Source organism: Manis pentadactyla, chromosome 11 (assembly GCF_030020395.1).
Source record: "Manis pentadactyla isolate mManPen7 chromosome 11, mManPen7.hap1, whole genome shotgun sequence".
In the NCBI taxonomy this organism is placed as follows: domain Eukaryota; kingdom Metazoa; phylum Chordata; class Mammalia; order Pholidota; family Manidae; genus Manis; species Manis pentadactyla.
In genome coordinates, this window is record NC_080029.1 from 49,786,197 (window position 1) to 49,797,793 (window position 11,597).

The following is an 11,597-nucleotide window of genomic DNA, read 5'->3' on the forward strand; positions in this document are numbered from 1 at the left end:
ATTCCTTCACCTCTCTTCTGTGCTGGATCCTTGTTTTTTGGATTCCTTGTCTTCTTTCTTGATATGCTTCCTTGTTTTGGAAGGGTCACATCTTCTAGTAGCTACCTGAGAAAGGATATGTAGGATATTAAAGTTTTTAAGTTCTTCCATTTCTGTAATATTTATACATTTTATTGTTAAAATTTTGACTGGATATAGAATTTTAAATAATTTTCACTTGGAATATTGAAGGCATTGTCCCATTTTATCTTGCTTTCCTACTTGCTGTTTAGAAGTTTATCTAAGGCTGTTTTCCCTCCAGGTCATAATTATGGTGGCAGAAACAGTAGAGGTTATATGCTTTTTTGTTCAGTCAAGCAAGAAAGAAAGAGAGAGGTACACAGACAGATTGATCCAATGCTTTTCCAAGAGAACAAGGAACTTCCTTTTCAGTAGCCTCTGCAAATCTTTCAGATTTCACTTGTGTGAATTAGGTCATATGCCTACAGCTAAACTGATCACTCTGGCTGAAGGAATGGGATTACTCTGGTTAACTTGGTCTAACCAGATCAGGCCCATCTCTGGAGATAAGGGGTGAAGTTAGCTTTCTCTGAAGCACATGGCTGCATGCATGAAAGAGATGTAGATAAAAATCTGGCCATGTTAATAAGGTGAGAAGGTGCTCATTTCATGCCCACTTCTTAACTGGAATTGGGGTGCACTGGGCAGAATTGGCTGATTAAGCCACATAGGATGGATTCATCATCACCAAGAGGAGTTCTCCCAAAGACATGGCAAAAGAAGCTTAGGCAGGCAAAAGCAACATATCCACGGCACATAGTACTGTGCCTAACCTTCCTATACCATCTGCCAACACCCATAGACATACTTTTTGTTTATACTATTGGTGCTCTGAGGCAAACACCCCTTGAGGTGACTGCAGAGTGACAGGTTCAAGATAGCGATTTTTGACATGGAGTAATGAGTTTGATATCTTTACTTGGAAATCCCATAAATAGTTCACAGTGTGTTTAGAATTAAACTCATCAGTTTCTTTCCCAGCTAGCTCTTGTGAACCCAATCTCAGTACAATGATGAACAAGACATGGTCACTACCTTTATAAAGGTAGTGTGTGGAGAGAGAGATCAAATAGGGAGTTGGTCCGTAATTACAGGTCTTTTTTAATCATATGAAGAAGATGAATGAAATGAAAGTAGTTCTTATTCTATGTCTGGTTGGCATATTTAGGGGTAATTTCTCCCCTAGTACTTTATTATTTTTTAAATTTCCTTTAATGTGGTTATATAACATGTGCATTATCACTGAGAGACTTGCAAAGAGAAAGAGTTATGTGATACAACCCCACCTTAACAGTCCTCTTATATGGAGGTTTTATGTGTAGAAATGTATCTGATACTAGCTGCTTCAAAAATGCATGGTCTCTGATAAATGGGTGATCTTTCCCTGGAAGTTACTTCAGTTTATACAGATATGTTTTTGTCTGTTTTAGATTTTAAAAAGGCTTTTTCAGGGAGCTAAATCTCATTTTAATCTTAATTAAATAGTATGTCCTCATTTAGCTCTAGTTTGTACCCTATTCCAGGCACTGTCACTGTGTCAGGTGCCAGGGATACAAAAATAAATACACACTGCCCTGTAGAAATTTACATTTAGTGGAGAGGATAGATAAACTAGTACCGAGCTACGGTTCAACCTGACAGATGCTTTAGCAGAGGTCATCACAGATTGAAACATAGTTCTGTCTTACAATAACACCATGAATTGTGTTTGATCTTTCTTACCCGTAGAGTCTTTCTTCAGTTCCTGTGGTAGTTTACATAAACTAAGTGAAGAGCCACTGATTCCTCCTCCACTGCCACCTCGAAAAAAGTTTGATCATGATGCTTCAAATTCCAAGGTAGTCAACAGGACTTATGTTTGCCTCAACTTATTCAAAGTTGTGAATCTTTGAAATAATGCTTGTTCTTACAAAGAGTCTGTCATTTATACTTTTGCTACCCTTTATTGTTTTTAAACATTTGTGTTGTTTTATTTGAAAAATACTTTAAATAACTGTTTAATACTCATAACACTTTTTCTAAAAAACATACTGGTCAGATTCACAGATACTCAGAAGTACATTTTGTTTCTGGTAGACGTAGAAAGAACTTTAGTATTCAAACCATTTTTCAGACTTTCAGCTGGTGCTTCTTAAGCTTTAGGCTGCATCAGAATCCTGTAGAAGGCTTGTTAAAACCAGATTGTGGGTTTCTGATTCTGTAGGTCTGGGTGGGGCCTAAGAATTTGCATTTCTGATAAGGTCCCTACTGGTGTCAATGCTACTGGTCCCTGGATCACACTTTGAGAACCACCATTCTAAGCCTCTCTGGAGAAAGTGAAGTAGAGACCAGAAAGCATTAAGTCCCCTTGACATCATGTCCTTTAGTATCTACAGAGCTATATATATATCCTTTTCACTCACTTGCCTATTAGGATTAAAATGCATAAATTTTGGAAATTTTGAAATCTGAGGCATTATGTTCTAAGATTTCCATGAAAACATCTCATATATAAAAATCATGACTGGGCTTTGAATTAAACTGGAAACAATTTATTCATTAACCTGATCATTAAACCAAATTAACCTATTTTAATCAATTGAGTCTCTAGATTTAACTTGACATATAAGAATTTTTCAGTTTTTTCAAAACTTTTTCTTACAGATCTTTCATGAGAACAGAGGTATAATTTAATTATGTGGGGTTTTTTTTTTGAGGGAAATCTGAAATCTGATGATGATCCCCCAGCTATTCCACCAAGACAACCTCCCCCTCCAAAGGTAAAACCCAGAGTTCCTGCTCCTACTGGTGCATTTGATGCATCTCTGCACAGTCCACCTCCACCACCACCGAGAGATCCTCTTCCGGATACCCCTCCACCAGTTCCCCTTCGGCCTCCAGAACACTTTATAAACTGTCCATTTAATCTTCAGCTGCCTCCACTGGGACATCTTCACAGAGATCCAGATTGGTTCAGAGACATCAGTACATGTCCAAATTCGCCAAATACTCCTCCTAGCACACCCTCTCCTAGGATACCACGTCGATGCTATGTGCTCAGTTCTAGTCACAATAATCTTGCTCATCCTCAAGCTCCTCCTGTTCCACCAAGGCAGAATTCAAGCCCTCACCTACCAAAACTGCCACCAAAGACTTACAAACGGGAGCTTTCGCACCCCCCATCGTATAGACTGCCTTTGCTGGAAAATGCAGAAACTCCTCAATGACTTTAGCCATATGTAGTCATTGACACTGGAATGGTATTTGTAAAGGTTTTTTTTTTAATTTATTCAAAAAAAGGCATAATATTTTAGTACTTTTTACAAATAATGCTCTTACAAAAATGCTACTGATCAAATAAGCTTTTAAAAATTGGAAAATAAAAATGCAAGTCTTTTACTGTTCTCCTCAGGTGATCAGTAGCATTGCTTTGTCTTGGATCCTCAGTGCTGCCAAAAGGCCAGTATAAAGAATTTATATTTGCACTGTAGAATCTGCTAAAATAATGGTTTAAAGTGACATTGATTGCACTGAAAAGGGATAGTGCATTGTGGAATTTTTCAAATTTGAGTAATAGATGCCTTTTTAAGGCAATGAATTTACACAATTAGGGGGTGTATGGTGTTAGGGATTTTTAAACCTATTTAAACCTATCTTCTAGTTTTTACTTCTAGTTTTTACATTTAAAATTATGAATAATACCCATTGTTCTTAAACTCTTTAATGCCATGTCTTAAATGTCAGAATTTGCTGCTGAAGACAAAAATGAAAAATAGAATGAAAATAATAGAATGCACTGTTTGTCAAAATGTAAACAAAGACTACCTAACCTAATCATAAGAGGGAAAAAGGGCATGTATCTCATTCAGATGTGCCTTTTTTTTTTTGCAGACTAGGTGTCTTTAGCTAATGAGTTGACTATTATTTTGGAAAAAAAAGTTAATATGCCATGTATGTACAGTTTTGTTTATATTGTATATTTAAAGATAACTGCTAATACCCTATAGAGATTTAAGTGACTTGAGGCCTATAATACAATCTGCTACTTTATTTACTAATTAAAAAATTAAGAGGAAAAGTTTCTTATGGCATAGGAACCAACTACCTTGCCTTCAAAACCTAGTAACTTTATAAATCTTATGTTAACTAAAAATTTTTTTAAATATTTTTTTAAATTGGTAATATTTAAACCAGAAAATACTTAAAGCTTTATTAAACTTTTTAATCAGAGAAGTAAAACTTTAGCCATTTGGACTCATTCGTTGAAATTGATGGAAAGTGTTTTGCTGATAGTGCTGTAGCAGCAATTGTAAAGAAGCCAAAAGCCACGTTATCTATTTACTGGTCTGTGGCCTTTTACTGTGCTTTGTATCAGAGTTCTTAACAAGATTAATAAATCACCCCAGTCTTAATTTTTAAAAGACTTTTAAAATACGTGTGTTCATTGTAAAGAACAAGGGGGGAGATTGTTATGTAGAAATATATATACGTACACATTATTTTCAGCATTTTGTGCGAATTACACAATCCCAAAGAATTTAATGTAAATTTGAGGGACAACTTTGTCTTCAGTTAAACGCAGTTATCAAGCTTCCAGCAACTGCTTTTATAAATCCAGATGAAAAATTAGGAACATGCCAGGAAACTTGATAAGGAGGATTATAGCCTTCCTTGGTAGGACCTTGGAAGCTGCCTGGATTTAAGGCTAATTACTGTGACAAGCGATCTCCACAACCAGGTAAGGATGATGGCTTTATTTTTAAAGGACAGATCATAATATTAGTTCTCTGTGTAAGAGTGACTTAAAACTGCCTGTTCGTTAAACCAGACTTTAAATTTAGAGGAGCGTGTAGATCCACCGTTTGGCGGAAGCCGGCGGCTCTACTGGCTACGCCCAGGTAACACTGCCTTCCGGCCTTCGTGCCTTCGCGCACGCGCCGTGGCGTCAACTCAGCCCCCCGGGAGGTGCCGGGCCCCTCGCAAGGCGGGGCCGCAGGGCGGTGCGCTTGGTAGTGACGTCATTGCGTGCGCCGCATTCTGTTGCCGGGCAGCGATGGCGACAACCCCGGAGTCCTCCGTGGAGGACCCTCTGCAGAACTTTGTGCGAATTTTGGAGAAGCGAGATGGCACAGTATTACGACTGCAACAGTATGGCTCCGGAGGCGTAGGTTGTGTTGTTTGGGACGCTGCTATTGTACTTTCTAAATACCTGGAAACGGCCGGGTTTTCCGGCGATGGGACCCACGTTCTGTGCCGGCGGTCGGTGCTGGAGCTGGGCTCCGGTACCGGGGCAGTGGGACTCATGGCTGCTACCCTCGGGTAAGAGCTGGCGGGAGGGGGCGCCGCTTTGTTCGAGAAACCTGGATCACAGGCTTCCCACCCGTGTGCCTACACTTCAGTTGATGTTATTTTATAGGGCAGATGTTGTAGTCACCGATCTTGAGGAATTACAAGACTTGCTGAAGATGAATATTAATATGAACAAGCATCTTGTCACTGGTTCTGTTCAAGCCAAGGTACTGAAATGGTTTGTATGGCCTTTAAGCTTGTTTTAAGATAATGATTTGTATTTTGCTTTAAATTTCGTTTCACTGAAAGCATGTTTAATACGAAGGGGACTTTACGGGTCTTGTTGATAAAAAAATATTTTAAGTCATTAAAGCAACAGATAAAATATTTGATTGACATTTTTAAGGGGGGAAGAAATAGAGGACTTTACTTCTCCGCCAGACTACATACTGATGGCTGACTGCATATACTATGAAGAGGTAAGTATTAAGCGAGTGAGGTCTCTTTCTTTAGAAGATATACTGTATTTGGTGGGTTCCAAAGCACACGTTTTTTTACGTTTTAACATCTCTGAATACAGGATATTTGTCCTATAGTTGATAACACAGTGAAGAGAAAATAAAAGCCACCGGGGACTACCTGTATACATATACACTCATGATTAACATATAGGCCTGTGAAGCCTGTTGAGAAAAGTGTTATGTGCATTTTACTAGAGGTTTCTGTAAAATTTTTAAAGGATTTTGCCATTCGGATCTGTTATGAAAACCTAAAATTACATTTTTTTACTTAAATGTTCCTAGTGAACATATTAACGATGACATTGAGAATTGAGTTGCATTGTAAAAAGTTCTTTGTTCTGTGGAAGGATTGACTCAGAATGATTTTTTTAAAATATGAGTTTATATAGATAGCATTGTGGGCATCATTCATTTTTTAAATAATGATCATTGAGCCAGTTTATGTTCAGGTTAGGGTCAGACTTGCTTTTGTAGGTGAATTGCTAATTGTTTAAACCCCAAGTAAATTAGATTAAAGAAAATTTTTAAGAGTGAAGTCAGTTCCATTTGTTTTCCTGTGGGGATCTGAAATGCAGTCACTTGAATCCTTTCTCTGGAAACTGAAGTCAAAACTGTTTTGTTGAGGAGTTTGCCAGTCATTAGTTAATGAGCTGTAACTACATGTATTTTGTTGGATTGATTCAAAGATGGATCAATTGGAGGGGAGTAATAATTGCCCCTTCCCATTTCCCCTACTCCCTTTTACAGTAAAAATACAAAAATTTAAAAAGTCATAAATATTGTATTCCTTTTTGAACAGTCTTTGGAGCCATTATTGAAAACCCTAAAAGATCTTAGTGGATTTGAGACTTGTATTATATGTTGTTATGAACAACGAACAATGGGAAAAAATCCAGAAATTGAGAAAAAATATTTTGAGGTGAGTACTCTTCTGTAGTGATTACCCTTCAGGGAGGCTCTGTGTGACTGTATTCAAGTATATTATGGTAACTGAGTGGGGAAAACATTCTGCCTGTGTGAACCCAGGATAGGATCCTTTATAGCCCACCTTTCTACTAAACTCCCCCCTCCTTTTTATATGATTTAGTAGCTAGAGAAAAACAGAAAGTAGTTAATGGTGACAACTTTGTCTTTTCTGAGAACATTTCTTCATTAAACATGATAGCTTTGGGGACTATATTAATGATGTATATATTACTCTTGGAGAATATATCATACAAACATGATTTGTGATAGGTTTTAAGTCTGTGTTTTCCTCTACATTTTTATGAAAGTTAGACCAAGATAACTATTTTCAGGGTTTTCTTTAACCTTTTATTTTGAAATAAAAACTCAGAGTTTCAAAAGTAGCACATAGTATCCAATGTATCCTTCACCCATCTGCCACCAGTGGTCAACCAAACCATTTTTATGTTCCTAAGTCCATGAAAATTACAAGTGACTCTTCACATATATATAGCCCTGAAATTTATCCACTGATAAAACTACAAAACTACCAAAAATGACATTGATTAAATGAGAAAGCAAATATATGACACTGCCTCATACATATACTAAAATGTTTTTTTACATGTTTTTCTTGAATATGAAGAATGTTACTGAACTTTTGAAACTATAATTGAAATTTTTTTATTGTTAAACAGTGTCAGTTGAGTTACAACTTAGGTAAAATGCACATATGTCAAGTGCTCAGCTCAGTTTTTCATGTGTAGACACCCAAGTAATCACTACCCAACATAAAGATAAAGAACATTTTTAGGACCTCAGAAGGCCTCCTGTGCCCCTTCCCAGTCTGTATTACTCCATCATTCAGACTTCTGTCACCATAAAACAGTTCATATTAATTGAATTTGAAGATGTATCTCTTTTCAATTTATAGCTCCTTCAATTAGACTTTGACTTTGAAAAAATTCCTTTGGAAAAGCATGATGAAGAATATCGAAGTGAAGATATTCATATTCTATACATCAAAAAGAAAAAATCGGTAAATACCTACCCAAATCTTCATCCTGAGATTTCATTACCTAGGCATGGTTTCTAAGCTAATGTGTGGTGTAGATGTTGATTTTGTTGTGGAGAAACAGGTATGATGATTCACTAGACTCAGGCGCTAACTCTCAGTGTTAAGATCTCTTAACTATTTGGTCTTGGGTTCTTCCTCTGAAATAAAACAGGCTTCTTTTACAAATGTCCTCTTCAGTTGTCAGTTATATAGCTTTATAATTGGGCATTACCTCAGACAAGTAACTCAGCTATTTATGTTTCTGTTATCACTTACAGATTTTAAAATGCATTTTCCAGCCTTTCTGAACATTCCACAACCATTCAGATTTTTTTTAACAGTCAAAGTAAACTAGAACAAGGCAAATCTGGCCAGTGAAGAAAAATGCACTCAGTTAAATAGAATTTATGTACATTCCCTTTTGATTGCTTCCTTTACCTGTTAGTAACAATTAAATTTTACACAAGTTACCTCTGTGATGCCTAGAGTTTGAGCCTGTAAGGAGCAAAAAATTATATCTCATCCATTTTTGTATCCCAGTACCTTTTGTGTGTGTGACTGGTATAAGGCAAGGACATGTTCAATTTTAGAAATTAAGGGTGCTAAATTTAACAAGCCCCACTTGTGTCTATATTCTTTGCTTTGATTGAAATTGCTCATGATGAAGTTCTCTGATTATGTAAATTCTAGCCAAAAACAAATAATTTGTGTATTTGGGACCAGACTAGGTGTTAGGACTGTAAGGAAAGATAAGTGGTGGGATTACGAATTCAGATTAACTAAACTTTGTGTGGTATGGTGCCAGAGACACAAAGATAAATTAAAAAATGTTTTATGCCTTAAGGGATCCAGTATTAGCTGAAGCTGTTATATAATTTTAAAAGTAGAATTCTTTTTGAAATATAAAGACTTTATGTTTCCTAGCAATTAGGACTTTTTTTTGGTAAGATTCATTTCTTTTTTTTAAATTGATATTCACATACCATAAAATTCACCCTTATTTAAAGTTTACAATTACGTGGTTTTTAGTATATTCACCAAGTTGTACAACCATCACCACTCTCTGCTTTTAAACATTTTCATCACCCCAAAAAGAAATCCCATACCCATTAGCAGTCACTTCCTGTTGCTGCCTCCTGCAACCCCTGGCTGCCACCGATCTAGTTCTCTCTGAATTTGTCTATTCTGAATATTTCATATAAATGAAATTACATACTATGTGGTTTCCCGTGTCTGGCTTTCATTCAGCAGTGTTTTCAAGGTTCATGTCATAGCATGCATCAGCACTTTATTCCTTCTGTATTTGAATAATACTCCTTGTCCATCCAATAGTCATTTGATGGGTATTTAGTTGTTTTTACTTTTTACTGAATGAATAATGCTACCAAGAAGATTTATGTAAATATTTTTGTGTGATATGTTTTCAAATCTCTTGGGTATTTACCAAGAGTAGAGTTTAGGTCATACGGGAACTCTGTGTGTAACTTCTTGAGGAATTGCCAAACTGTATTCTAAAACTACTATACCATTTTACATTCCTGCCAGCTATGGCTAAGAGTTTCAATTTCTCCATATCCTTACCAACACTTGCCATTGTCTATCTTTTTGATAATAGCTACCTTAGGTGCAAAGTGGTATTTCATTGTGGTTTTTATTTTCATTTCCCTAATGACTAGTGATGTTGAATGTCTTTTCATATACTTATTGGCCATTTGTATATCTTTACAGAAATACTTTGCCTGTTTTTAAATTGTGTCTTTTTCCTGTTGATTTGTAAGAGTTTTTTTAATATATTCTGGATAGTAGGCCCTTACCAGATATATGACTTCCAAATACTTGGTCCCATTCTGTGCATTGTCTTTTTTTTTTTTTTTGGTAGTATGTCCTTTGAATCACAACGGTTTTTAATTTTTATGATGTCCAGTGTATCTTCTTTGTGCTTTAGGTATCAGCAAAGAACAACCTCTAACTGTTATGCATGGTTGTTCATTTAAATGGCATTTAGCCATTACTAGGCATATTACCTAGTATTAAGTACTCAGTAAATATTTAATTTGTGATAAAAAGTCAACCTTTAAAGTTACCATTTTTTTTCTTATAGAAATTTCCATCATGAAATCTTTAGTCATCTTACCCAAGCCTCTAACAGTGTGGGTAAGCCAAAGATGTAAATGGAGCATGTGAATACAGCATGGGAAGATTGTGTTCACAAATTTTCCAGCATGTCCTTAGAGATCCGATATACAAATGGCAACTACCACGGGCCGGCCACCTGCAACTTGAAAAATGATTGACTACCTGCCTGCCTTCTAATGGGCCTGAAATCCAATTTAGTTTATTTTAAGTCCGGATCAAGTTCTGCTTAAAAGAAACACGTGTATCAGTCACTTCTCCAATAAAAACAGGTATTCACTATAAAAACAGTGAAGCAGCATGGTTAACTTGGTGTGTTTTCTGGAAACTAGAGATAAATTGTTCTAATTTCTAGAGGGAGATATCTAGTATTATATAATAATGTTTAATATCAAACCAGTAAATTATAGTTTGTCTTCAAGATAGGGAAATTTAAAAGGTTTTCATTTTAACATAATTATGCAGTGGTTTTTATCATACGTATCCTCCAATTCATTAATTTTAAAACAACTTTCATACTTAAATGTTCTTTTACTTAAAAAAAAACAGAAAATACTATTTTGTATACTCACATCTGCCAAACTATTATTCTTTTCCTTCACCATGTCTATGTGAGTTAGCACGCAGTGCTATGTGAGTTACACTGTAGTGAGTTGGTAGGAATGAAAGTAAGAAGTCAGGAGACTGGGAGGGGGAACAGTCTCTTTACAAAATTTAACACTTAAGGATGGAGAATAAAAAACCCAGTTTTAGGGTCATGTACTTTTTCTCATATATATATCTTCGAGGAAGATGTTTCTAAAATCACTGGCATTAACTTGTTCACATGAAACAAAGATTATTAAGTAACTACAAATGTAGTTTCTGTATACATTTAACAAATGGTTCTGATTCTGTGTTGTTGCTGTTTTATGTTATGATAATCATATGCTCACAGAGTGATCTGTCAAGGACTGTAGTCACACCAGTTCCAAAGAGTAATAGTAACTGGATGGAATTCTGGTACTTAGAGGGATTGTGCTAGGTGGCACATTTTATGTGTTAAACATTGTTTTTGAGATCTTATTAGGACTTTTTTCAGAGATATTTGAGAGAGAACATAATATAGGTGACTGCTTTCCAGAAAGAGCAAAAGCAGCCCTATATAGAGAAATCAAGTATCAAAGTCAAAAGAACCATTCTTTCCTTCAGGCTTCCTTTGATCTTTAGTTAGTTTTGCTGTTCTTTTTCAAAATACTTGTTCACACTGCCTTTAGCATTTCATTAAGCAGTTAATGTAACCTAGATATATAATACTTCGTTTAAGGTAGCACCAACTATTATTAGTGAAGTCTTAGGACAAACAACCAATTTCTAGCATGTTCTGTAAAATGAAACTTGTAAAAAAAGTTTGACATTGACCAGCTGTGGTAGAATACCGCCCATATTCCTCAGATCCCTTTTCACCCTCTTTCCCTTTTCACTGTATTTCTAATATACAGTACCTGTGGGTCTTTGGCCTGAAGTACCCCTTGACATTCCTGTATGAAAGCCCAGCTCCTTTACCTTGGACAGGTAGGTGCATCTTATACTCCAGAAATCCCTGGAGGGTCAGGCTGAGGTCTACTGCTGTG

The 11,597-nt window shown here is 36.1% G+C and overlaps 2 protein-coding genes across 4 annotated transcripts in view; both read left to right on the top strand.

Moving 5' to 3' along the window:
• SOS2 (SOS Ras/Rho guanine nucleotide exchange factor 2) overlaps positions 1-3,329 on the top strand; it is an 81,520-nt gene extending 78,191 nt beyond the window's left edge. For both annotated transcript variants that reach the window (XM_036917202.2, XM_036917210.2), the window contains 2 exons: positions 1,789-1,898; positions 2,757-3,329. In XM_036917202.2, the coding sequence (XP_036773097.2) occupies positions 1,789-1,898; positions 2,757-3,266 (620 nt within the window). In that variant the 3' untranslated portion in view covers positions 3,267-3,329. The remainder of the gene's footprint in view (positions 1-1,788; positions 1,899-2,756) is intronic.
• A 1,608-nt stretch (positions 3,330-4,937) lies between these two features.
• On the top strand, positions 4,938-10,271 carry VCPKMT (valosin containing protein lysine methyltransferase). 2 transcript variants are annotated; one of them, XM_036917226.2, is made up of 6 exons: positions 4,946-5,358; positions 5,456-5,566; positions 5,735-5,807; positions 6,649-6,768; positions 7,729-7,833; positions 9,953-10,270. In XM_036917226.2, exons 1-6 carry the CDS (start codon positions 5,093-5,095, stop codon positions 9,965-9,967), a joined length of 690 nt encoding a protein of 229 aa, XP_036773121.1. In that variant the 5' UTR covers positions 4,946-5,092; the 3' UTR covers positions 9,968-10,270. The 2 variants fall into 2 exon arrangements, with proteins under 2 accessions (XP_036773124.1, XP_036773121.1); XM_036917229.2 differs by lacking the exon at positions 5,735-5,807 and having other exon boundaries at positions 4,938-5,358; positions 5,456-5,555; positions 9,953-10,271.
• Positions 10,272-11,597: the final 1,326 nt, after the last annotated feature.